This window comes from Peromyscus maniculatus, chromosome 13 (assembly GCF_049852395.1).
Source record: "Peromyscus maniculatus bairdii isolate BWxNUB_F1_BW_parent chromosome 13, HU_Pman_BW_mat_3.1, whole genome shotgun sequence".
Taxonomy (NCBI): domain Eukaryota; kingdom Metazoa; phylum Chordata; class Mammalia; order Rodentia; family Cricetidae; genus Peromyscus; species Peromyscus maniculatus.
Genome location: NC_134864.1, coordinates 49,027,845 through 49,055,809, shown reverse-complemented (window position 1 = coordinate 49,055,809; position 27,965 = coordinate 49,027,845). Strand labels below are relative to the sequence as shown.

Sequence of the window (27,965 nt, the reverse complement as noted above, 5' to 3'; positions counted from 1 at the left end):
GTACTGTCTCACTGATAAAGCTATGGTTAGCTCCATTTCTAACACGAGGAGAGGGAGTTTAATGCATAACGTTTTCAGGGGAAAGGATCTGGATTACTTTTATATTCTAACCTCAATTAAAATCATGTGTTAGGATTAATTTGTTTGAAGTATTTGTCAAAAGGCGACTGCCCCGATATACCATTGAGAATATTACAGAGGAAACCTGTAGGTTCTCAGAGTGTATAACAGAGTTCTCATTTTCCTTCCTTTAAAAAAAAATATTTGTTTACTTTTACTTTATGTGCCTGAGTATTTTGCCTGCATGTATGTGTATGCACCTCATGTGTGCCTAGAGCCCACAGAGCAAGAAGAGGGCATCGGATCCCCTGGAATTGGAGTTATAGATGGTTGTGAGCTGCCATGTGGGTGCTGCTAAGCAAACTTCAGTCTTGTGGAAGAGCAGCAGTTGCCCTTAACTGCTGAGCCCTCTCTCAGGCCCCATTTTTCTTACTGTGTAGTTTTGGGTGTTTGATCTCTGTGCTTGAAGGAGAAGCTCTTTTTTTTTGGTTTTTCGAGACAGGGTTTGTCTGTGTAGCTTTGAGCCTTTCCTGGAACTCACTTTGGAGACCAGGCTGGCCTCGAACTCAGAGATCCGCCTGGCTCTGCCTCCCGAGTGCTGGGATTAAAGGCGTGCGCCACCACCGCCCGGTTGAGAAGCTCCTCTTAAGGTGTCTGCCCTGGATGACTCTGTTCCCAACTGATTGCTTTTTTTTTTTTTTTTTTTTTCTGAAAACCAAGTACCACAGACTTAGTGTTCAAAAATGTGGACTTACTATTTTATAGTGGCATGTATGATTGGGTTCTTTATTCAGAACCCCACAGAGCTAAAATCAAGGGCCTGGCCAGAGTTTTTCTTGTTTTTGAGGACCAGCATCTTCTTCCAAGCTCCTTCAGGTTGTTGACAGGACCCAGTTCCTAGAGTGACTGACTGACCTTCTGTTGGTGGCTGTTGATGCTTGCATTCTCTGCCCTGCGGTCTGCTCCATCTTCAGAGCCTTCAACACTGGCCCAGTTCCACTTGTGCTTCAGATCACTTCCTTTATCTCTGACTTACAGCTTTAAGATTTATGTACTTAATGGACTTAAATCTGGGTTTCTCTTCATTTGTGATCACCCGACTTGGCACTGTTACATTGGCAAAATCCCTTCACAGCAGTACTCAGATTTTTGTGTGTTGGAGTAATTGGGATAAGGGTGTATGTACCAGGGCTGAACATTTCTGGGCCCTTTAGAATTCTGCCTGTCATGTTGCTCAGATATCGCACGAAATGATGCTAGTGTAATGGCCTTGTTTCCTGACATCACAGGGTCTTAGGGGTGGGGGTGGGAGTCCCTTTTCATATCATGCAGACTGTTGTAGAGGAGTGTTGTCATGGAATGATGGATCCACGTGATTTAAGTCATTTTAGAAAATAGAACGGCTATTTCTTTTTGCCTGTTAAACAGTTGTTTAGGAATTGTATTTCCTCTTAATATTTAGATAAGAATAATGGCTAGAGATATGGCTCAATGGTTAAGAACACTAACTGCTCTTCCAGAGGACCCAAGTTCAATTCCCAGCACCCACATGGCAGCTCACAGCTGTCTGTAACTCTGGTTCAAGAGGATCTGACATCCTCACACCAACATACATGAAGGCAAAAACACCAATGCACATAAAAATCTTAAGGAGCCGGGGCGGTGGTGTCGCACGCCTTTAATCCCAGCACTTGGGAGTCAGAGACAGGCGAATCTCAGTGAGTTCGAGGCCAGCCTGGTCTACAGAGCGAGTTCCAGGACAGCCGGAACTGTTATACAGAGAAAGCCTTTCTTGAAAAACAAAATAAAACAAACAAACAACAACAAAAATCTTAAAAAGAAAGAAAGAAATTCACTACTACTCAGGAGGTAATCAGCTTTTGGAAAGTTGGAAATTGACTTGAAATTCTGTTGTACTGCCCTTTGATAAATAGTTTTGAGTACTTATTTTTGTTTAGATGTTTTTCTAGGTTGTATGGCATTCACATGTGAACAAAGGCCATAGTTACTATCTTATGAAACATTTGCCTGATTAAAAAGAGACTGATAGAAAACACATGAACCCCTAAGGATTTAGTTATAGAAAACCCTAAGGAAAATAGAGTTTGGTGATGGAGTAGTTAGTAGTGGTGGGTTATTTTATGTAAATTACACAGAAAGATCTCTCTGATATGGTAGTCATAACTGATATATGAAATGACTTTTAGCTAAATTCCCTGTGGGGCTTGTAGTCCTACTAAATGTTGTCCATGGGTAATAGGACATAAGAAGATTCAGTGGATGGATAGTAAGAAATGAGTAGGCTTACTAGAGAAACCTAAGCATTCCTAGATGTGTCCATGCTAAGGTGTGAGCTACTATTTAGAGCAATATTCTCAAAGTAATGGGTCCATGCCTGCAGGTTTTCCCTTTATAAACCACAAATCTGTGTAAAGCCGGGACTGGCGTTGTATCAATACATCTCAGTATAGCAAATACAGAATCTAGCTGTCTTCTTGTTAGTCATACATCTAAGATATTTCTGAAAATGTAAAGCAGCGATACTCTTCATTAGTGTTTTTTTTTTTAATTTTGGAAAATAGCTTTATTCTTCAATGAGTTTTTATATTTATGTTTATATATAATAGTGTCCTTTCTTTCTCTCTCTCTCTCTTTCTTTCTTTCTTTCTTTTTTTTTTTTTTTTTTTTTGGTTTTTCCAGACAGGGTTTCTCTTTGTAGTATTTGGTGCCTGTCCTGGATCTCACTATGTAGACCAGGCTGGCCTTGAACTCACAGAGATCCGACTGGCTCTGCCTCCTGAGTGCTGGGATTAAAGGCGTGTGCCACCACCGCCCCGTTGTCACAGTGTTATTTCTAAGTGAACCAATAAATGCACATTTAGGAATATATTCAGGCTTGCTTAATTAAAATGGCAAGAGCTACTTTAAATTCTCAAGAGGTAATATTTTAGTGGAAACATATTATGAGTTCAAAATTTTCAATATTCACTGGGCTCAACTACTTTTAAAGTGTAATTTTTTTTTTAATGCACCCTTAAGAGTAGCATATTTTTTTCTCTTTAGATAAGTGCAATGGACACATCTCCAAGGAATATTTCTCCAGGACTTCACAATGGAGAAAAAGGTTGGTCTTCAGTGTGGTGACCTCTTGCTCTTGCATTTAAAGAGATTTTACTCTGTAAGTTGCTTTTAACTGCTGATGTGAGCATTATTTTCTAATACACGTGTCCATAGTCATTTTCCTCCTCCTTATAGAACATGTATAATTCTTAGTGGTCTGAGTGTCATACAGTGTGTTATATACATAAATTAGGTTGTAGAAATGTATGCAATGTAGTGAGGGCTGCCAGTAGAAGAAAAAGAATGAAGTCTGACATTGATTTCTCTTATGCTTATGTTGCTCAGCCTCCTTATTCTAGTACAAGCATTCTCTTAGCATGATTAACCTATATATTATGTCCTTAAGTTGTTTTCTAAATTTTTCTTTCTTCAGTGACGTAGTGTCATCTTGCACTGAGGGGAATTTACATAGGCTGTCTGTTGAATAGAACTTACTGTTTTTTACCTTTTTCTATAATAATTATAACAGTGTTTTTTTTCTCTCTCTCAGAATAGCATGTAATTTTCCCCACAGCGTTCTAATTCCATTTTCTGTTAAGCAAGTAATATGTAAGTAGATAATGTAGCATAAAGGAAAGGATATTGTATCAGATAGAGGTCAGAATTCATTGATACAGTTTTGTCACCAAGATTTGATTGTGGTCAAATCATATCTTTCTGGATTTTTATGTCAATTTTTATGACATGAATTACATGACCCAGATAATTTTTGAAAAGGTGAAATTCCATGTTTTAAGAAGTAGAAATATGATTTGGCATTTAAAAAGTATTATTAAGTTGAGTATTAGGTGAAATGGACTTCTTATTTTAAATAACTCATTGAAAATTCTGTGTTTCTTTAGAGGATCGCTTCTTGACAACCCTGTCCAGCCAGAGCTCCACAAGCTCTACCCATCTCCAGTTGCCCACTCCTCCTGAGGCCCTGGCCGAGCAGTCGATGGGAGGGCCCTCTGACCTCGATACAGCCAGTGGCTCTGAAGGTAAGGTTCGGGCCACTTTTTACCCTACTTCATTGAACCTAAGACTGAGATGCTTTCCTGCTTTTATGTGTTTCTGAAAGAGAAAAGGCTAATTCTTTGATATAAAGCTTTCCTATCCTTTAGAATTTTTTATTTTGTGTATGTTTAAAGTTCTTTTTTAAGGAGCTGGAGAGATGGCTCAGTGATTAAGAGTACCTGCTGCTCTTCCAGAGGACCCCGGGTTCAATTCCTAGCACCCACATGGCAGCTCACAACTGTTTGTAATTTCAGTTTCAGGGAATTTGACACCCTCTTCTGACACCTCCTTGGACACCAGTCAAACATATGGTGCACATATACACATGCAGGCAAAACACTCATGCACATAAAAATAATACATTATTTTAAAGTACCTTTTTAAATACAGCCTATCATCATGCCCTTCCTTCCATTAGCTGCACTTCTTGACACGCATCCCTTTGTGTCACCTGGTGTTTGTAAATGTCCTCGTAAAACAGTATTACTCATGGTTACCTACCTTTGGGGGGCCTCTTTCTTGAGGTGTATAAATACTGCTTTGAAAGGTGAAGGATATTCTTGCCATTTTTTTTCAGCAGATATTTACATTATAACAAAACCCATGCCTTGCATCTCTCTTTTCTTGTTTTTTGTTAAGCAGTATTTGCTTAATTTTAAACTTTGGCTCACCTTTACCATTGCTACTAAGCTCAGGTGTAGTAGCCAGAGTGGGTATTCCTGAGTTGGAGTAACAGCACTGGGACAGCTCATGCATGGCCAGACAGTACGTAGTTCCCTTATGGGTCCTGTGGCAGTAAGAGAGCACTGATACAGACAGGATGATCTCAGTTTCAAATGTAAGGAACCAAACATGTCCCTTGGAGTCATGCTGAGTACATTTCACTGTTGCCATTTCATTTTCTAAGAGCCACTTTCTTAAGCCAGAAAATGAAAACCATAGTTTATATCTGTGATGCTCAGTATGTCTGTCGATATTCTCAAGAGAAAAAGAAATAAAACAGACACTTCTACTTTTTATTCATCCAGAATGTTAATGTATAAGTAGAATATTTTTCATCCTAGATGTATTTGATGGGCATTTGCTGGGATCCACAGACAGCCAGGTGAAGGAAAAGTCAACCATGAAAGCCATCTTTGCTAATTTGCTTCCAGGAAACAGCTATAATCCCATTCCATTTCCTTTGTAAGTATTTCAAAACCAACGGGCTCTCTCTACTTATTCCCTATGTATTTAGGTCAGTTTATCTGCAAATGTGTTTCTTAATTCTAAATTTTACATCATCCTAGTAAAAGAGATGGCTTTTGGCATGTAATTTTCATAATGTTTTATCATTATACAGTAGACAGTGGAAGAAGAAATGTTAACTAATGTTGCTTAGTGTGTAAAGGCACTAGTTATAAAAATGGACACACAGCATATATACATTTATGTAAAGATATACTGCTACATCTATTGATCTTTTTAAGAATTTATTTTAAATTTTCGCTTATGTGTGTATGTGTGCAGTATGTGAGGTGTGTGTGTGTGTGTGTGTGTGTGTGTGTGTTTGTGTGTGTGTGTATGCAAGTAAATACCTGTGTGTGTATACAGGGTCTTTCACTGAAGCCAGCACTAGCTGATGGCCAGCCACCTCTAGTGATCCTCTTGTCTCTGTCTCCCTTAGCAGTAGAGGTCACAAGCATGTGTGGTCATATCTGGCTTTTTAACAGGATACTGATAAGCAAAATGAGCATGTATGTTTTCTTTTCTTTCTTTTCAATGCTGTACTTACTTAGACTGCAAAGGAATGCATGATGGCTGTAAAAGCTTGTTTTTCTATTGGTTGATCTGTATGGCCATCAAATGCCACTTTGATATGCTGGTACAAGTTCATTCAAATAGGAGCATTTACTTGGCTTTTATTCAGTAGTAACTGAATTTTTATTTGGTGCCTGTTCCCTTGCCCCCAGGTGGAGAGCATTGCTCTTAGGAGCTCATGGTCTTGGGGAAGAGACAAGTAGAGAGGCTCAGACAGTGTAGGATTCATCACATGATCGTCTTGTATAAAAGGCTAATTTTGTTGTCACCTTGAGGCCTGAATGTCTGTTTCTTCAGTGCCATTTGGAACAATAGTCTATGCCTCTTACAGCCTTTGAGTTCTCCCCCTCTTTCTCAGTTGGGAAGTCCCGTTCTTTTCTGGAGACAGTTTTACTGGATGCCCCTTCTGTGCCCTAGTACTAACCAAATGAGGCCTCTGTGTGTCAGGATTCTTGGCTTCATGTAGCCGTCTGTAATGCATTGCCATATCTTGGTGTGCTTAGAAATAATACAAATGTATTTCTTACAGTTCTGGAGGCTAGGGGATCGAACTTGTGTTACAGGGTAGATTCTGATGAGGGTTTCTTGTCCAGGCCTCCCTCTCATGGTGGAGAGAGCTCACTTGTCCCTCTTGTCAAGGACACTAACCATGTGTATGGTGTCTTCACTCCTGATCTAAAGGCACTTTCTCCTAATACCACTACCCTGGGGCTAGAATTTCAACCTAGGATTTGGGGAACAGGAGCTAAACATTCCTCATAACAGTTCTCTTACTGCACTTACCACAGAGAGTGATTGTATGTGTTTGCAGGATTGTTTCTTTACCCGCCCCCACTACAAACGTGCATGCCCGCTTTGTTCTCACAGTGTATTGTTAATCCTGCACACACACAGAAAACACTTAAAGGGAAGTTTTTCTCACTATTGTTTTCTACTACGTTGGATAGTTGGTAAATGGCATCTAAGTAAAGTCAGTCACTCTACCTAATGGTTCCCAGTGGAGTTAGAGCAGAAGTTAGGGGAGCAGAATTTGGGTTGAAGTAGAGTTAACACTTGGTTTCCATGTGGTAACAGTAGAGTGATTTTGTTACATTGTTGCTGTGGAACTAAAAGCACTATTTCTACATAACTCTTAGGAGGCTTCTCTGAGGGGTAGACTAGAACACTGTATTTAGATTATTTATTGCATATTCTTTTTTAGACTAGTATGACCAAGATCTCAGCAGTAGGTAAAGCTTTGGAGTAACTATTCTAGAACCCTATTTGAAACCTATTTATTTTTTTTTTTATGTGTATGGGTGTTTTGCCTGCATGTATGTCTGTGCATCATGTGTGTGCCTGGTGCCTGGAGAGGCCAGAAAGGGCATTGGATTCCCTCTGGAAGACTGGAGGAACAGACAGTTGGAAAGCTGCCATGCTGGTGCCAGGACTCAAGCCCTGGTCCTAGTGCTCTTAACTGCTGCGTCGTCTCTCCAGCCCCAAACCTAGTTCTGACAGCTTTCCAGTTGGTTTATATACTAATTCTTTGTATTGCTGTTGTTTAGTTGATTCAGTTTCTCAGCATTTCCATGCATTTTGGCTTTCTGAATTATGTTTATATTGCTCAATCTATAGTTACCTTAAAATTGTCCTGAGATTTGGTTGTACTGTGTTAATTGATTTTATATTTGACTTGTAATTATATTCTACCCTATTGAGCAGTGATCCAGATAAACACTATTTAATGTATGAACACGAACGGGTGCCCATTGCTGTCTGTGAGAAAGAGCCCAGCTCCATCATTGCTTTTGCACTCAGGTATTATAAGCTTTTCCTGTAGTTACAGCTCTGTGTTTTTAAGTCTTGTCTATTAATTACCCTATTTAGGGGCTCTTTCTAATAGAATAAAGAAAGATGATTAAATACAAGCAAAAATATATGTTCTTTAGTCATGATGGGGTTTTCTTGTATTTGAAAACCTTTAATCAAATAATGGGATATGGCATGGCTTCTAAGCAAGTACTTAGTAACTAATGTGACTTGGCATGGTATTTACTAACCCTTGAATATTCTGACCACGCTGTCTAATTTATACCCCTGGTAACTCTTACTGTGGTTTAGTTGTTAACATAACAGTGAAACATACCCATTTTCCAATATCTGAATATTATTCCCATCCTACTCCACACACATACTGGCTGAAATCTCTCTGCCTAGAGAATGCTATTCCTGCTCCTTGTTCCAAAGACATGTTTGAATGTGTAACTTATAGAGTTACTATTTATCTTAAAGAAGCATTGCACCTTTAAAATACTTATATCTAATATCTAAAAACCTCAGAATCTCATTCATAAAATTATATTGGCAGTGAGTAAATTTAATTTAAATAGCATCTGAGGTGCTTAACTAAAATTTTCCTTTTAAAGTATAAAAATAAAAAAAAATCTTTTTGTATATTGATTACAAAGTGTCCCATTTATTGAAAAATATTTGGTTATAAACAAAATGTGGTATACAGATATTGGATATATCAGAGTAAACAGTATAGTTGTATGTGCTTCTACCTTCATGGAATTTAGAGTTTACTTTCAATAATCAGCATTTTTTTCACTTTATACGAGTCTATATAATGATTTTTTTCTTTGTGCTTTAGCATTATGAAGATAATACTTGCTTCTTACCTTATTGATTAATCACAGGTTATCACTAGATATCAAAGGCACAAAAATATAACCATTCTTCATAGTATTAGGAAGCAAGTATTCTATCTGAGTTCATTTTTTAATCTTTTAGAACAGTAATGCATACCATGCTACTAATCCAAGAATCAGGTTTTTAAACTTTTGGAATGTTGTTTAAAAAAAAGTGTAGCTCCTTTAGATAGAAAGTCACTTCACATTTTGTTATTCTCTGTTGTACTAAGTCTGAGTGTTTCTTCTTTTAACTTCTGTTCATTTGATCCAGATAGTTGTAGCTAGGCTTTTTTGGGGGAGGTTGTGTGGGGATTGCTGATGGCCATTGAACCCAGGGCCTTTAGAGCAAGAGCTCCCCCGCTGTGCTACATCCTAGCCCTTAACAATGCTTTGGGTCATTGTTAAGATTAGTGGATAGAGTTGATGAGTTGGTGAGTTAATTCTTTGTGAAGACATTAATCTTCTTCATAAGGCTTGATCACTTTTGTTATTCCTAGTGTATTTGTTTAGTTATGGACACTTACCATGATTATGCTTTTCTAATGCAAAACTTATTTGAAAACTTAGGATTTATTGTTAAAGAAGAGCTTAATATTTAACATTTTTCAACCTATTTCTGCCCCAAGTTGTAAAGAATACCGAAATGCCTTAGAGGAATTGTCCAAAGCAACTCTGTGGAGCAGTGCTGAAGAAGGGCTTCCAACAAATAGGTGACTAATGATCGAGTACAATCTTTTTAAATGGAGCTGTGTCATCCTTTTCTATGTCCTTGGACTTTGGTTCTATGATAGCAGATGTTAGCACAGACTCTTCTAGGATTTACATAATTCATTTCAGCTAACCTTGGAGCAACAGAATTCAAGTCTTGTAAAGACCTTACTTAGCCTGTAGGATATAGTTTCTGACATTTGCTGTGATGTGTCATTGTGTGCTACAGATTAAAACTTGCCATTGTTTTAATGATAGAAAGAAACAGCTGTTTTATTTAAAAACAAAACAAAACCAGTAACCTGTAAAGTTAGTTGTGCTACTGCTTGGCTTTATAATTTTAAGTGTTTGTAAAGTTTCCATAGTACTAAAGAACCTAATATTTAGAAAATAAATACTCAAATCAATCCACTTAGCATGTTCTGTGTTTTAGACGGAGATTGGCATAGGCTTATCCTTACTGAAATAAATTCTCCTGTTTTACTGACTTAATAAAATTTAGTTTGAATTATCTTTGTGACTAAAGTAAGAAAAATGAGATGGATGTTTTTCTGTAATTGATTTATAGTCCTAACAGTGTTTCGGAAAATTTTATAAAAGTCTATTGTTTTGCACATTTTTGTATACTTTTCTAGTTCTAGTATTTAATTTTTTTTAAATCTAGTAGATATTTCAAGAGTTTTTGTAACTTGTGTTTATCAAAATTATAAATCAGATTTCTGGTATTGTGGGTGGTGTTAGATAAGAAATATATTAATTTAGGAATTAGGATACTTGCTCTTTTTCTAGCTGAATATCTTCAAATATTTTTCTTCTTTGTTTTCATGGTAGTGCTTTAGATAACAGACCGAAGAGTAGCAGCCCAATTAGATTACCTGAAATCAGTGGAGGACAGACAAACCGTACAGTAGACGGAGAACCTCAGCCAAGTAAGACTTAAGTTTTCATTATAGTTATTATTATTATGATTATTATTGTGTGTGTGTTAGCATGAGTGTGGGAACCAGAGGACAATTTATGAGAGTCAGTCTGATCCTTCCACTATGTGAGTTTCAGCAATCCTACTCAGGTTCTTGGGCCATTACCACTGAGCCATCTCGCCAGCCGCCAATGCAGACATTTCTAGAATTGTTCTATATATGATTTGTGGAAGAAAACAAAATTGATAAGAAATGCTATCTAATAAGAACTGGTCTTTGAGAAATAAACATTTTTAAGAATATCCTCTTTTTTTTTTTGGTTTTTCGAGACAGGGTTTCTCTGTGTAGCTTTGCGCCTTTCCTGGGACTCACTTGGTAGCCCAGGCTGGCCTCGAACTCACAGAGATCCGCCTGGCTCTGCCTCCCGAGTGCTGGGATTAAAGGCGTGCGCCACCACCGCCCGGCCAGAATATCCTCTTTTATAGATGTTTTGCTTCTTCTTTGAGTCTTACTTGAAATGCAGATTCAATTTACTGAATTTAAAAGTTGTAGAAGCCCTTTGTGCAGAAGGATCTGTCTTTCTTAAGCTTTCAGCTTAAAATATACAACCTACGAAATAATAGCAACATTTTTAAATTTTATGTTACTATTGGCATACTGACAGCTTTTTTGGTATTGTCTCCTTTAAACTTAACCATGCTCCCATAAGAATTATCTGGTGCATCCATATTTTTAGGAAGGAAGCTGTGGTTTAAACTAATTCACTTGCTCAGGGCTAGATGGAAGTAGAGCTGGGACTTGGCTGTGGCTCATGTTCAGTGTCTGCTGATGCTTTGGGTTGGTAGAACTGGAAAACTCAACTGACCGTGAAGGCTTAACCAATGACTGACATTCCTGGAAGCAGACAGCTGCTGATGTTGATCTGCTCAGTGTTATTTTGGCAGTAGAGGAATTTTTTATGTTTTTCATTTTCTTTCTTTCTTTCTTTTTTTTTTTTCTGGAGCTGAGGACCGAACCCAGAGCTTTACGCTTGCTAGGCAAGCACTCAACCACTGAGCTAAATCCCCAACTCTCGTTTTCTTTGTTGAGGCAGAGAGAAGAGTGATGTAGGGCGTATCTGTTCTCTTTATTACAAGTGTGTCTGTGCCCTTCAGTCTTACTCCTCAGGACCCAGTCTTAGTTCCAGCACCTCTAACTCTACAGAAGACGGAAGAAGTAAGAGCAGCAGTGTCCTGGTGTGTTTATACAAGTCATCATCCATTTTTGGCTCTCTATACATGGCTATCCTCACAAAAATTGCTGTTCTGTTAGCAAAGACATGCACCAGTGGATATTAAGAACTTTTATGTAGCACGAATCCTAATTGGTCTTATCATAAAAACCCAGAGCCAGATATCAGGGTAAATGCTGAAAGATCAGAGGAAACAAGCCACAGGCACTTCTTACCTCACCAACTCCTCAGCTGAAAGAGGAAGATCCTGTCTCCATAGATCCTCAGAATGAAAGCCCCTGAGTCCTGTCTCCACCAGCCTTATATTCCTTTCTCTGCTCAGCCATATCATGTCCTGTCTCAACCTCCCTAGTGCTGGGACTAAAGGCATGTGACTCCCAATACTGGGTTAAAGATGTGAGCCATTACTGCCTGGCTCTGTTTCTCTTTTAGACTGGATTAATCCAGTGTGTAATTCAGTATAATCCAGGGTGGCCTTGAACTCACAGAGATCCATCTGCCTCTGCCTCCTGAGTGCTAGGATTAAAGGTGTGTGCCACCACTGCCTAACCTCTATGGCTAACTCTGTGGCTGGCTCTGCCCTCTGATCTCCAGACAAACTTTATTTGTTAGAGCACATACAAAATATCACCACACTTTTATGATTCATACTCTATGGATTTTGTAAGTGATAGATTATTAGAATTATACATATTAATATGATGAATGAAACTCAAAGCTATAAACAAAAAAGCAAGAGTATACTTTTTAAAAAATTTATGTATGTTAGTTTTCTTAAGATTTTATTTTTCGGGGCTGGAGGAATGGCTTTGTGGTTGAGAGCACTGATTGTTCTTCCAGAGGATGCTCTTCCAGTGGACCTGGGTTCAGTTCTCAGCCCCCACATGGCAGCTTAAAACTGTCTGTTATTCCCCTTCGAGGGAACCTGATAAAACACCAATGCAGATAAAATAAAATTAAAAAAAAAAATTTTATTTCTGTCTTTTTTTTTTTTTTTTCTTGCACATGTCTGTGTATCTGTATGCAGTGTGTGTCTCCTTGGAGGACAGAAGAGGTTGTCAGATCTCTGGAGCTGGAGTTAGTTATAGGCAGCTTATAGCTGCCCGACATGGGTGCTGAGGACCAAACACAAGCCTACTAGAAGAGCCATGTGTGCTTTTAAGTGCTGAGTCATCTCTCCGCACCTGCTTTCTTTTAAATTGTGTGTGTGTGTGTGTGTGTGTGTGTGTGTGTGTGTGTGTGTGTGTGTGTGTGTATAGCAGTGTGTGCATTTGAGTGGAGGTGGCCACTGAGTCAGAAGAAGGGGTCAGACCTGTAGCTGTGGTTACAGGCAGTTAGAGCTATCTGATGTGGATGTCGGGGACAGACCTGAGGTCTTCCACTAGAGCAGTAGGAGGCTCTTAGCTGCTTTGCTGTCTTTCCAATCCCCTGTGGTATATGGTACTTTTTTTCTCTGAGAGATGCTGTGAACAAAATGGTGAAGATCAGAGTACAGGGACTGGGCAGCTGGCCCAGGGTTGAGTGCTGGCTGATCTTCCAGAGAACCTGGGTTTGATTTCCAGCACCTACATAATGGTTAATGACCTTCTGTTGCTCCATTTCCAGGGGATTCTGGCTTCTACAGGCATTCATGCACTTGGTTGGGGAAATGCCCATATGTATAAAACATGAATAAATAAATCTTAAAACAATATAGAACACAAAAGATACAAAAGTGTTACCTTTAACTCTAAATTCTTTTAGCTTATGAAATTGTTTTAAGTTTTTTAACTCTACTGCAATATTTTAAGAATGCTGTGGTAATTCATTCTACTGCTTAAAATATGACTGCTTTTAAAAGTTTTGCACATCTTTCTGGAGAATTTCTCACATTTGACCTTCAGCTAGCTGGAAGTTTGTCTTATTTCTGATGAGGGTGCTCATTGACTTACAAACAGCAGCAGCACGTAGAATTAAAATCTGTACATGAGAGTATCTGCATAACTCAGACCATTAGCTTCATACAATGATTACTGCCAACCAAAGGTTGGAAACTTGTTTTCCAGGTTTAGTGATCTGCACCTAAATTAATATGTTACCTTTTGTTTTTAAGCTAAAAAGGCTTCAGGAATGTTGTCCTTCTTCAGAGGAACGTCAGGGAAGAGCCCTGATCTCTCTTCTCAGAAGAGGGAGACCTTACGTGGGGCCGACAGTGCTTACTACCAGGTCGGGCAGACCGGGAAAGAGGGGACGGAGGGCCAAGGCCTGGAACCTCAAGGTATGTTAAGTGGACCACATGTGCTTATTTTAAGCTTTAATTTACTTTCTTCAGTTTTGTATGTTTTTTAATAGGTTTAAGTAAACAATTCTTTGCTGAAACCAGGGCATTCTTTCTTTTTTAACTCTTTAGTGTAATAGACCAGAAACAGCATGATACTTAAAGAGTCCATCTGGCTTCAGATGTCTGCAATGTTTTTTCTTATGTATTAGAAGCAGAAAGCCTTAGTGTCCATACCAATGAAGAAGCAAAAGCAGTCTTTTAAGGGCTCAATGGCAATACACATGTAAACATAATTCATAATATGTACTCAGCTTTTCATTACCCTATTACCCCCTCCAGATGTTTGCTTCTTTCCAAGTTCCTGTTAGATTGTGGCTATTTGTGTGCACCTTTATTTTGATAGTTAAAAACTCTCTTACCTAATTATGTTTGAATATGGCAAATTTGATGGACTCAGCTACCTGCTTAAAAGTAACATTTTATTGGAACAGGGCACATGCATCTGCTTCCTGTTGTCTCATTGCTTCACATTTAATCGGGAGTTGAATAGTTGTAACTTAGTGAAGTATTTATTGTTTGGATCTTTAGAGAAACTGTCTGGTGACTTGTAAGTTCCTTAATACAGGGATTCTTCTCTGGTTTGAAAAGTCCTACTCCTAATCAAGAAACTGCTAGTAGTTGATTCCTGCTGGGGAAGGAAAGTCAGTTCTTGCCAATGGAGTGTCACTGGGTTTATCAGCCACACTGCAGGTCAGGCCACATGCCCAGGAGCAATTGACCAGCACAAAGCAGATTACAGATTTTGTTTTGTTTTGTTTTTGTATATGTGCATGTTCTGTTTTAGTACTTTTTGTCTTACTAGATTTTTGTTTTGACTTTCAGTTTTTGTTTTTTGTCCTTTTTTTTTTTTCTTTTTGAAAAAGAGGGGAAGAACATGAGGGCATGAAGTTGGGTGGGAAGGGAAGAGTGGAGAATCTTGGAGGAATTGGGAGGGGGAAGACTGTGATCAACATATATTGTATATAAAAAAAGAAAAACAATCAGAACTGCAGATTGGTTTGGTGGAGAGGAGGCTAAGGCAAGAGAATTGTGAGTTCATGGCCAGTTTCGGTCATCCTACTTCAAAACTAAGCAAAACAAAACAAAAAAATAGCAACTAATAAAATTTTTTTGCTGTTTAATCGTCTATAAAAAAAATCTGTTTAATATTCTGTATGTTACTGCTGGACTGTAGATGTCTATAATGTGTTCCTTGGAAGGCTATGAAGGGATATGATGCCTAACAAATGGTTTTGAAATGTGAAACTCAGGGGATGGTTTGTTCTTCTAGATATTAGGATATGTTCCTCATCTATAGTGAACCCAATGGAGCTGGCCAGAAAGATGAGTCAGATGCCAAAAGAAAAAAAACAACAAAAAAACAAAAACATAACTCTACTAGGACTTTAATATATTGAAGGAGCATTTTTTATAGACGCACCTAGAGAAAATGTATCATAAGCATGGATAGAAAAGCCATGGGAATTCTCTTCTTACTGTATTGCTGTCACAGAAGTCACTTACATGTAAGAAAAGTGATCTGACCTGAAATATTGAAATCCCAGAAAAGAGCATGCATTTTTTTTTGTGGTCATTTACATGATTTCTCTGTCTAATGCATGCTTTATAGTGATTTGATTAGGATATTTGTATTATTAATTTGCTAACTTTAGTTGCTGTATTGGGAAAAATGACAAAATGAACTAACTAATGCTTTGCTTTTACTAATGATATTAAACCTTTTAGATGAGGTAGATGGAGGAGATACTCAGAAGAAACAACTCACAAATCCTCATGTGGAACTTCGTAAGTATGCAATAACATTTTCTCTAAGTTACATAAGATGTGTAACTTCATTTTAGATAAAAGTGCTGTTTTTTTTTTAATGAGCGTTAGGTATTGGCATGAGTTTTATTTAACCTACAATTCAATTATAAAATCTGTACTATTTATTTTCTGATTTAGTTAAATTATAATGTATTTATAAATTATTCTTTAATTTTTAAAATTTAAATATTTCCTTACTATGTAATTGAGAGGCACAGAGCTTGACAAACATTAAGGTGTTTATTTGGGGCTGGGGATGACATGCTCGCCCAGCATGGTTTTGGCCCTGACTTCAGTCCTCAGTGCCAGATGGCCATATGCTCATAACAGATGATAGTTAAAATTGCTTTAGAAGTTCAGTGAAGAAAACACAGCAGCCAGTGTAAAAGTAGAGCAGTCTTATGTTTGAGTTATTCGAAGATAAGTAAGAGTGGTCACAGGGTGTTCCCTGATACTGGGAAGCTCACCATAGCACAAGTGTGATTGACCACATTTTTACTTGATTATGAAAGATTCCATCATGGAGAAACCTAAATTGTTGCATTTGGTACTTGGAGAGGGAAGAGATTTTTCGCTTATATACCATTTCCCCCCCGCCCCTTTTCAACTTCCCGTTGTAGAATTTTCAGATGCAAATGCCAAGTTTTACTGTCGCCTGTACTACGCGGGAGAGTTCCATAAGATGCGTGAAGTGGTTCTGGGCAGCAGTGAAGAAGATTTCATCCGCTCGCTCTCGCACTCGTCACCCTGGCAGGCCCGGGGAGGCAAGTCAGGAGCTGCTTTCTACGCCACAGAAGGTAATTCTTTTTACTTACTGGTGCAGAACGCTTGCTGTTCTTTCCCTTGAGAAGTTCATGGAGCACTTGACGTGGGCACTATGCTTAGCTGTTGGCAAACAAAGTGCTCTAGTTTCTTTCTGCTCCTGAGAAGAGTAATAAAATCTTACTATTTTTCCATTTATTTATTTATTTATTTATTTATTTATTTAGTTTTTCAAGACAGGGTTTCTCTGTGTAGCTTTGGAGCTATCCTGGAACTCACTTTGTAGACCAGGCTGGCCTTGATTTCAGAGAGCCATCTGCCTCTGCCTCCTGAGTGCTGGGATTAAAGGTGTGGACTACCACGCCTGGCTTTTTATTTCTTCTTTTTCCTTTTATTATTTGACAAATTTTTTAATTCATTTTACATCCCAATCACAGATCGTCCTCTTATCCCTCCTCCTGCTCTCCCCCCATCCCCTCCTCCAGAAGAATAAGGCCTCCCATGGGGAGTCAGCAAAGCCTGGTCCATTCAGGTGAGGCAGGACCAGGCCCCTCTCTGCTGCATCAAGAATGAGCAAGGCGTCTCACCATAGGGAATGGGCTCCCAAAAGCCAGTTCATGCACCAGGGATAGTTCCTGATCCCACTGTCAGGGGCCCCTCAAACAGACCAAGCCTCACAACTCTCTCCCATATGCAGAGGGCCTAGTCTGGTCCCATGTAGGCTCCTTGGCTGTTGGTCTGAAGTTCGTGAGTTCATATGAGCTTTGTTCAAAAAAAGAAAATAAAATCTTTAAAGACTATATAGGCTTAGACATGGGTCAAATGCTTACTGAACTCTTTTTAGTTCTGAGTTTTCCAAATGTATATAGAAATTATATTAGTTACTTTTATATCTCCGGGATCAAAATACCTGACAGAAACAGCTTAATAGATTTATTTCGGCTCATGTTTCAGCTTCTGAGTGGTTGGCAGTTGGGAGCATGTGGTGGCCCGTAGCCATTCACATCATCACAGACAGGAAGCAGAAAGTGAGGCTGGCGTGGAGTGAAACTCGTCCTTCTCTCTTACCTGCTAGGACCCACTTCCTGAATGTGTCACACCTCCCATAGTAGTGTCACCACCAGACTGAACAAGCTTGAAAACACGGGCCTGAAGGGGGAGTATTTCAGATTCAAACCACAGCAGAACAACTGCCGGAAACTCAATTGGGTGCTGCAGAACTGAGGATAGAAAAGTAACAGGAGAAATGTTTGCCTGGAATATACAAAGTGCTTTCCTACACAGGCTTACCTAATAGCATAATACCCACTGAGCATGAAATCATTTCAGAAAGTGTGCATTTGTGGCTTGATAAAAACTTCAGTAACTTGCAAGAGTTAGTGAAGTAGCAGTGGAGTTAATAACAATTTCTTTCAGAGCTCTGAAAAGAAAATGAATAAATTTATGCTATGAATTTAAATTTGAGAAATAGGTGTTCTCGTCCAGATAATCCTTAGGTCTCCTAACATTTTAATTACTTGAGAATTGCTTTCTGATCAAAATTTTCATGGTGGTTAAAAAAAATGCCTTGAAACAGAAAATAACAGTTGATTTGGGTTCTCTGAAATGATTTGACTTTCTTTTTATAGCAGACAATATGTATTGTGATGAATAAATGTGGAATTTCTTCCTTGTAGATGATAGATTCATTTTGAAGCAAATGCCTCGTCTGGAAGTCCAGTCTTTCCTTGACTTTGCACCACACTACTTCAATTATATCACAAATGCTGTTCAACAGAAGGTAGAGATCCTAAGTCTTGGTTTGTAGTCACAGGTCATTGGGCTTTTTATATCCTCAGCTGGTGTATACGTACCTACATACATATATAAGTTAGTGTAAAATAGAGACTATTAGGTGTCCATTTAATAACATTTTTGTTGAGACAAAAATAACAATTGTGTTGAAGTGAGGAAGTGCTTCCCTTAGCTAGCAAGGAAACCAGGGGCTCATGTTTGCCCACTTGTCATTGAGCAGTGATTGTGAATGTTTTATGAAGGAATTGCAGAGGGTTTTTTTGGTAGTTGTTGTCAAGTAATAATTGATTGCAGATTATTAGGGGGAACTAATATCCATATGATGCTGAAGCTTTTGAATTTCAGCAGCTGTGATGGGCTATGTATGCTGTTGGACAATTTAAGGATCTACGTTTGTTACTGGCATGTGTTATATTCAACTGCAGCTCTGACATTGAAGAATTTCAAGTACCTATTCCTGGTATAGCAGTAGAAAGTCATCCTTGGCGATAGACAGATTAGATATTCTATGACTTAGAAGTAATCTTATTTTGGTAATAGTTTATTTTGATCTCTTTTTGATTAGAGGCCCACTGCTTTGGCCAAAATTCTTGGAGTTTACAGAATTGGTTATAAGAACTCTCAAAACAACACTGAGAAGAAGTTAGATCTCCTTGTCATGGAAAATCTTTTCTATGGGAGAAAAATGGCGCAGGTGAGGACACTGGACTGTGTGAAGCTTTCCACTCGGACAACCCTTTGTACTTTGGTTCTTGAATATAGAAAATCTGAGTAACATGTTAGTCAGTAGTGCACATTTAACTTATTTTTTGAAGAAAGAAAAATTGGTATGTAACTTATCCTAAAATTTAATATATCTGATATTTTAGAATCAGGTAGCTGGTGGACTAAGAAAGCAAATGTTCTCTTACCTCTTAACTTTAAAATCAAATTAGCTGAGTCCTAGAGAGGTTGAGCACCTGTCAGTCTCTTGGCTGCTTTTAGACTTCCTGTTGGTCTAGATGTTGTGAGAATGGTATTGCTACGTGCTGCAGCTAACCAGGCACTAGACTTCCTTCCCAGTGCTTTCTGAAGTGCGGCTCCTTGACCTGTTTCTAGTGTGAAGACACAAACCTCGTGTTTACATGTAATTCAGTGTAATAATTTCTCACCGAGAATGTCTTTGTATGAGAACAGAGGCTGAGCTGCACTGTATGCTTAATGCCTTTACATTCTGGCACTAGCTATAACATCTTCATGAGTCAGGACTGACTGGCTAGCACTGGTCTGTGGAACACAGTCTAGGATGGACCGGTTCCATTCATCGAGTTCTTTGACATTCCCACCATTCATCGAGTTCTTTGACATTCCTACCCTCCAGATAGTCTGAAATTTATGCTCTCACTTGTACATTGCCTTAAATGATTGTATAAAGTTTTAATGTTTCACAAGTTTCCTAAGACGGCTTGTGTCTTCTTTCATACTGTTGGACGATCTGAAACTTGTTAATATATTTTAAAATTGGTTAAATTGACATATTTCTGAACTGTCTTAATAATTGCGTACTAGTGTATTGTTTTATCTGATGTAATTGTATCATCATAAATTTAATATATCATATACCATGCACTTTTTGTATTACATAATTACATTACTGTATATTTATGATTTATGTTAGAAAAGTTAAATTTTGAATAAAATTTAGAAGTGTATATTATGATAGTAACTACAAGGAATCTTTTTGCCTTTTAGTTGCACTAATTAACCATTTTTTTGCACATAAATAATAAAGAATTTTTGTTTTGCTAGGTTTTTGATTTAAAAGGTTCACTTAGGAATCGAAATGTAAAAACTGACACTGGAAAAGAGAGTTGTGATGTAGTTCTGCTGGATGAAAACCTCCTAAAGATGGTTCGTGACAACCCTCTGTATATTCGTTCCCATTCCAAATCTGTGCTGAGAACCTCCATCCATAGTGACGCCCATTTCCTTTCGAGCCACCTCATTATAGACTATTCTTTGCTGGTTGGTCGAGATGACACTAGCAATGAGCTGGTAGTTGGAATCATAGGTAAGTCAATAATTGTACCCCGTTTATAGATCACGATTAAGATTAGAGTAAAATTTCAGAGAGTCTGAACTGGTTTAGTAGTATAATTACTGAATACTTTTGGAAGCTTTTATTTATGATTTCAAAGTTAACAAACAAGTTTTCATTCTAGTCTATTCTATTCAGTTTCTTCATTTCTAAAAATATATAAATTAAGAGGTAATAAGAATCTCTTTCAAAGGAGGCACTGTGTCATGGCTGTAAGAATTAACCGGAGCCATGTGGAGACAGTCCTTTGAACAGCTCTTGGAAAGGAGTCAGAGAGACAGTAGCAGGCGTTGCTGCTGTTCCGGCTTTCCTGCTCACGTTGCCCTCTTCCCACCCCTAGATTATATTCGAACATTTACTTGGGACAAAAAGCTCGAGATGGTTGTGAAGTCAACAGGAATTTTAGGAGGACAAGGTGAGACAAATGTCGCTTTGTTTGCTTTTTAAACTGTTCTCATACATCCTTGGATATTTAAGACGCTAAAGCATGGCAGCCAGGCATCATGGCGTAGAAATAGAAATATTCTAGTTTTTAGGAGTCTGAGGTAGGAGCATCATGAGTTCAAGGCTAGCTTTGGGTACACAAGACCCCCCACTCTCTACACACAGAACAAAATAAAAAACAATGTGGTTGTCTCTAATTTTTGAAAATGACTTTAATATGAATAAGTATATAAGTAGAGAAATAGGTTTATGCCAGAGTTTTTCAAAGTAAGTTTTTAAAAAGCCAGTGATTCTGAATAAAAGATTGTCTTTAATTTTTAACATTTTCTATCTTCTAGATTCTCTAGTTCATTCCTGAGTTTAGATATCTCTTACCTCAAGAGAAGAATTCATGTCTCAAAAAGACTCCACCCATGGCAGATATCATAACATATGCCCTGCCTCTACCCTCAGAGTGCTTTGGCATATAGCAGTTTATGGCTGGTTAAGTCAGTTGTCCAATTGATTTTCTTTTATATGCATACACACTTAAACAGCTTTATTTCTCCTTTTTGTCTTTCATTGTCTCAGGTAAAATGCCAACTGTGGTCTCTCCAGAGTTGTATAGGACTAGATTTTGTGAAGCAATGGACAAGTATTTCCTGATGGTGCCAGACCACTGGACAGGGTTGGATCTGAATTGCTGAAATCATGCATATGATTTGAAATAGACCATGAAGGAAAGCATATCTGAGGAAGAGACCCAAACTATATGTTGATATACCACTGAACACAAAAGCCTTTCAGTTCTGTGACTATCTATAACTGCAGGGTAAAAGCTCCATGGATTGTGCATTGCTTCTGTTACTTGAAATTAGCTGCCTGTAAGCCAGGAAATTGTACAAGTTAAATACAGCTTCTTTCCAAGGGACTGTGGTTAGAGATGAGTATATAGGATAAGAAATTGAGTTGTCATATTTACTAACTCAGTTGCTTGAAGAGTAAAGCTCTGTCTGCTAGACTATGACTGTTTGGTAGACTGTGACTGACTGGTGAATTTGGCTGTCTGGTAGACTGTGACTGTCTGGTAGATTATGGCTGTCTGGTAGACTGTGACTGTCTGGTAGATTGTGGCTGTCTGGTAGACTGTGACTGTCTGGTAGATGGTGGCTGTCTGGTAGACTGTGGCTGTCTGGTAGATGGTGGCTGTCTGGTAGATTGTGACTGTCTGGCAGATTGTGGCTGTCTGGTAGATTGTGACTATCTAATAGATTGTGACTGTCTGGTAGATTGTGACTGTCTAATGGATTGTGACTAATAGATTGTGACTGTCAGGTAGACTGTGACTAGTAGACTGACTGACTGTCTGGTAAATTGTGACTAATAGATTGATAGATTGTGGCTGTCTGATAGATTGTGGCTGTCTGATAGATTGTGGCTGTCTGGTAGACTGTGACTGCCTGACATCACATTTGACACTTTTTCCCTGAGAAGGCACCTACAGACTTGCTTAGTTCATTTTATGTTTCCTGTGTAGTAACTTTATGTTTGTTCGTATAATTTCTGAAACATTTAGGAAAATTCTGATTTATTCTGTTAATTGCCAGTTAAACAGATTAGTGCTTGCTTTATTAGGAATTTGACTTAAACTGGGAATCCTGTCATACTCTGTATTCTCCAGCTTACCTTACAGTTTTTAACTGTGTTTGAGACTTTACCATTCTCTCTTCTGCGGGTGATTGGAGCCGACAACCATTAGCTTTCAAGCCTTCCTTAGAACATTTTAAGGAGCTTGTTTAAAACTTCCGTGTAATGAGCCAAGCAGCACTTAACTTACATGTGCGTTTGTATTCTGGATTTTCCTCTTATTTTGGTGAAACAAAATGAGCAGTAAATGAATTGGTAGTCACCGAATCCCTAAGTGAATAATTAATAATGAAGGATTTTTTAACAGTAAAAGATAGATTAGACCCAATCCAAGAAACTGAGTGAGAAGGAACAATTGTTTTCTGTTTTTTATAGTGGTAAAGTATCTCTCAACACTACTAGCAGGTTAATGGGATCTGTAAAGTCAGTGTGGATATTCCTATTTCTAAGTTTCTACCACACTGACCAGTGCTGCTGAGAAATGCTGAGAGGTAAAGTTATTTCCCCCTAAGGACTTTGTTTACTAGTCAGCAATCTCGTCTAAAAAGTGGCCAGAGGTCCTGAACTGGAGGAGATGCTTTTACCCCAGGATCTCTGAACATTTCCTCTTGGCTTTTGTGTAACAAGGATATTTGGATGTTTATACAGTTGTAATGATTCCATTTTTTCCAGACTTCCTCTAATAGCACATCAATATTCACAGAAAAAAAGAGGCTGGATATGTTCTGCTACGTGGCATAGTCTGCACCCGAACTAGGCACAAGTTTGGCATGTGTGCCATGGAGAATGAGGTAGTAGTTAGCTGTCTGTTGCTTAGTGAGAGGTAACTAGTTTTGAACTCATTGCCAGTTGACCAAGGGCTTAGGTCTGCCTGATGTTGAGCCTCAGCCTCCTCATCAGCCTTGCATCTGTGCCTTGTGAAGGAGCAAATGCTGAAGAGTCCAGTTGTGACGTGAAAGGTGCAGACGGGAAGATTGCATGAACACTTAACGTTCTGTGCATCCAGAAACAAAAGCTTTCAAGTCAGCTTGGGAATGCCAGCTGTTTTGTGTTTGTTCATTCTTTCTGGCCGGTTAGCTAGGGCTGTATGTCCTCCTCACTTCCCGTGGGACTAGAGTGATGCCTTTCCCTGCTGTGTATGGGTTGTTTCTGTTTTCCTTGTTGGTTTCAGAACAGTGCTCATAGCTGAGCTCCAGGGCAGTAACCCCTGACGGTAACATGGTGTGGCCATTCTCTCTTGCCCCTGTCTTGAAAAGCAATTTTGCTTTTTAAAGTATTGTTGCCTCTGGTATTTTAGTAACTAAACTTTCTGAAACAAGAGTTATTGCTTTGAAATCTCAACTTGTCCTTTTAAAATTAATGTCAAGCTGGTGTTAATGAAGGGGAAATGCACAAGTGAACTGTTTACAAGATCCAAGTGTGACTCCTGGCTGCTTGCATTTAGCCACTACCATGTATATGTTTGTATATATAGTATTTCTAATGCTTTGAATTGAATGGCTCTTGTCCTCTTAAACTTCCTTTCATGGCCTAAAGAATATTAATGTTGAAAAATTGTGAATAAGGAAGAAGTCTCATGCTCAGAATATGAATTCCAAAGTAACTGATAGTAACATGAGAGAATTATGTCAACATGTTGCTTTGTATATGAATCTTATTTATAAATATGAAGCTTTCTGATGACATAAAATTTTGTTTAAAAAAACCAGAAGACTTAATTTTCCTATCTGCCTGAGGGGAGAAAGGAGAGCTCAGCCATGGTGAGCCCTTTTGTAGTCTCCTGAGTACTTGCTCTTCTCAAGCTTTCCTACAGAGTGTCTGGGCAGTGGATTTCTAGCTTTGGCCTCTGTCTAAATAATAGGGTCATTCATACCGGCATCGGTGTGGGCGACAGCTTTATGGCTGGGGTTTCCTGGCACATTAGCCATTAGCAGTGGGCTTCTTGGAAATGCCAGGGAGAGTTACCAGCCTGCAGAAAGTTAGCCGAGTTTCCGGTGTGAAAACGTTGCCAGTGAGCCTGGGGAAGCCTGACCAGGACATTCATGCTCTCAATGTGACTTCTGCAGTATTCAAAACATCTAGTGCAATGCCTTTGGGTTTTTTTTTTTTTTTTTTTTTTTTTTGGATTGTTTTTGTAATGGGTGCAGTGTATTATAGAAAAAAATGAAAATTATAAGCACGAGCAGTTTTGTTAATGCTGCTTTGTCAGTTTTGTAAAAAAATGTACATAATGTCTTTCAACAGGTTTTAAACTAGAAGAAATAACATTGTAAATCACAGTAGCCTCCTGATTTAATATGAAAAACTCAATATTAAAAGTACTTAATGTATTGAAATGTATATATTTCTCTAACTTTGTTCCAGCTGTTTTATATGATTGACATGTTATTTAAAGATAACTACCCTAGCCTTTTAGAGACTTGTACTGTAAATAAAGAGGACCTACAATAAACTGGAATTTACTTACTCTACTGCGTTTTGGTTCTGTCCGAAGAAGCTAACGAAGTGAGATGAAATCCTCGCCTGCCTGTCTTACTACTTTTCCTCTTTCTCTTTATTCTCTTCCCGTTCTATTTCCAATGGGAGAATTTCAGTTTTGCACTTCGATCACTAATGGGCATGGCCGTATGTGCCTTCCTATTCTTCCTTTTTCACTTTTCTTGATAGAGCACTCAATGAAGGGAATCCCTTTTCTATACAGGATCTGACACTGTGTGGGTAGGTGGGGCTCTATCATTCATTACCTTCTCCCATGAACTTGAAGGCAAATACTGTACTGACTGGAGCTGAACCCATCAGTGCTGCTCACAGTTGGGGTCCCAAGGCCATGAGGCCCAATCTCAGTGCTGCTCACAGTTGGGGTCCCAGATTTCTCCATCCATTTCTTCTCTCTGCCTGCCAGCCCCTCCTATCCTTTCTCCTGCCTCGCTATTAGCCATTCAAGCACTTTATTAGACCATCAGGTGCTTTAGACAGGCACAGTAACACAGCTTCACAGTAACATGGTGTGGCCATTCTCTCTTGCCCCTGACTTGAAAAGCAATTTTGCTTTTTAAAGTATTGTTGCCTCTGGTATTTTAGTAACTAAACTTTCTGAAACAAGAGTTATTGCTTTGAAATCTCAACTTGTCCTTTTAAAATTAATGTCAAGCTGGTGTTAATGAAGGGGAAACGCACAAGTGAACTGTTTACAAGGTCCAAGTGTGACTCCTGGCTGCTTGCATTTAGCCACTACCGTGTATATGTTTGTATATATAGTATTTCTAATGCTTTGAATTGAATGGCTCTTGTCCTCTTAAACTTCCTTTCATGGCCTAAAGAATATTAATGTTGAAAAATTGTGAATAAGGAAGAAGTCTCATGCTCAGAATATGAAATTAAACAAATATGAAGTTAAACAAATGCAACATAAACAAAAGTAACACACCTTAAAATAATATTCCCCAACAAATATGACCTCACAGGCCTTGGCAGCATGGCAGTTGCAAGTTAGGCTAACCTCTCATGTACTTCAGAATTGTGTTCTAGAAATGCTGACTGCTTACTGTAATGAGGAGGGGCTTGTGCAGTTCCTGAATACAATGCTGCTGCTGTGTAAACCACATAGGGCACATGGTGTCCATTTCCTATCCTACATCAGAGAAATGAGACACAGTCGTGTACTGTACCGATGGAGGCCAGGACTGGAGGACTTGCTCAAGGGATTATGGGACAGTGTGTTTAGGCTTTGCTTGTCTATATGTGCTGAATGTTCTTTTTTTGTGTAAATTTCTTCTTTCCATAGTAAGCTCTGTGAAGAGCTTCATGTGATATTTGGAATAGAAGAGGCCACCAGGAAGTCATGAAATGGTTTTAAACTGAAAACGTTTGACAGTCATTTGCCTTGCCTGACTCAAAGCAGAGCTGTGGACATTCTGCTCTCAGACCCTTTGGAGATTTCCAGACAGGGAAATGACTGACATTTAAAATTGTTAGCTTCAAAAGAGTTTGCAAATGAACCTGATCAGAAATGTCCTTGCTTGCCTTCTGAGGCCTTAGCTGGTATGTTAACACCCCCCACACAGGCTCTTCAAGGAGCCTTTCTCTCCTTCCCAGGCAGTGAGCTTCTGTCTGATGCCAATTCACAAATCCCAGAGCATTCAAACCCAAGTTTGTAGAGGAAAAGTAACTGGACCAGGTTGATAGTCAATCTGGGAAAAACTGTAAAGCATTTTCTGTAGAAGTGGCGAATATAACATTGTATTTATGTATAAACTTGTACTAGCTTGCAGGCAATATGTTTCATTTTTCAGGGGACTTGAATCTAGTGACTTCCTGACCTGTCTCTGCTTGCAAAGTTTAGGTTTCTTCCCCTCACTCAGTTCAGTTGTCCTCCTGGTATGGGAACAGCCTGGGGCTTGGCTTCCATATTCTCCCTGCTTGTTTTCTCTTCGACTTACCTCTTAGGTTGCAGAATCACGAGAGGGAGATCATGGTTTATAGTCCCGACGGCTGTAAAACATGCTCATTTAAAAGATAAGGCAAATTGTATAGAATGGACATGTATGTGCATACTGGAGCATATGAATATTTATCTTCAGAATACTTTGTAATCATATTCTTTAAATCCAATCAGGTTTGTAGCGAACAATTAAGATGTTCAAATTTTTATAAATGTCAATTTCTTGGACTGATGAGATGGTTGATCCTGGGACTTACATGGTGGAAGGAAGGAGGGAACGGACTTGTTTTCTCACTTCCACATGTGCACTGTGACGCACACATACACAGACACACATGTGCGTGCGTGCACATGCATACCCCCATACATGAACCAGTACAACAACAAGAAATGTTAAGTATTGTGGTTTGAATGATTCATCAAAACTCACTTTGGATTTAGTCCCCACTGTGAGATATTAAGAAATGAGATGGAAGAGGATTTAAGAGGTCATTAGGTCTCAGAGGCACATTAGGTCTCATGAATGGGTCGATCCGTTTATAGATTAATGGAGTATCCTGGAATAACTCTTAATAAATGCCAGTGTGGGTTTGCCCTTTTTATGCTCTCCTCCACCACGTGGTATCCTGTGCCACCTCGGAACTCTGCAGAGTTCTAAACAGCATGAAGTCCTTCACCAGAGGCGGCCCCCTGTCTGAATCTCCTAGTCCTAGGAACTGTGAGGTGAGTAAACCTTTATTCTTTATAAAATGCTCAGTCTGTATTATTCAAGTTATAGCAACAGAAAATGGTCTATGACTTTAAATAATGTATTGCTTGAAAAACAATACAAATAGAAAAAATGGTTATATTAGCTAGGGTCTATTACCTAAAAACAAAAATAAAACAAGTGAAATTCAGGGAGAACTGACCCTTTCGTCACCAATTACTGTGATCATTGTACATTCACAAAAGAAAGGCTCAGACACAGGCTTATACACAGAAGAGAAGGTTCTTTGCTGGTGCCTTAGGCTAAAATGGAAGCTGCATGGTGAGATGGGGACCCAAGTGAAAGGAACTGACAAGCCGCAGACCACAGCATGCCAAATGTTAGTTCATGCTAACAGTTACTTCCCAGGAACTGTCTTCAGAGTTGTCACCTACTGAAAGACTCCCCACCTTTCCCTATGTATGTAAATCAATATTCTT

At 38.8% G+C, this 27,965-nt stretch overlaps 1 protein-coding gene across 4 annotated transcripts in view; it reads left to right on the top strand.

Moving 5' to 3' along the window:
* The window catches only part of Pikfyve (phosphoinositide kinase, FYVE-type zinc finger containing), a 92,964-nt gene extending 68,161 nt beyond the window's left edge, over positions 1 to 24,803 (top strand). For 3 of the 4 annotated variants that reach the window (XM_006974977.4, XM_006974978.4, XM_015993878.3), the window contains 14 exons: positions 3,124 to 3,184; positions 4,023 to 4,160; positions 5,241 to 5,361; positions 7,678 to 7,773; positions 9,275 to 9,358; positions 10,188 to 10,285; positions 13,600 to 13,764; positions 15,553 to 15,612; positions 16,254 to 16,430; positions 18,072 to 18,175; positions 18,755 to 18,883; positions 19,978 to 20,239; positions 20,607 to 20,681; positions 21,281 to 24,803. In XM_006974977.4, coding sequence (XP_006975039.1) covers positions 3,124 to 3,184; positions 4,023 to 4,160; positions 5,241 to 5,361; positions 7,678 to 7,773; positions 9,275 to 9,358; positions 10,188 to 10,285; positions 13,600 to 13,764; positions 15,553 to 15,612; positions 16,254 to 16,430; positions 18,072 to 18,175; positions 18,755 to 18,883; positions 19,978 to 20,239; positions 20,607 to 20,681; positions 21,281 to 21,396 — 1,686 coding nt within the window. In that variant the 3' untranslated portion in view covers positions 21,397 to 24,803. The remainder of the gene's footprint in view (positions 1 to 3,123; positions 3,185 to 4,022; positions 4,161 to 5,240; positions 5,362 to 7,677; positions 7,774 to 9,274; positions 9,359 to 10,187; positions 10,286 to 13,599; positions 13,765 to 15,552; positions 15,613 to 16,253; positions 16,431 to 18,071; positions 18,176 to 18,754; positions 18,884 to 19,977; positions 20,240 to 20,606; positions 20,682 to 21,280) is intronic. The other variant, XM_076550233.1, reaches the window with a different exon arrangement.
* Positions 24,804 to 27,965: the final 3,162 nt, after the last annotated feature.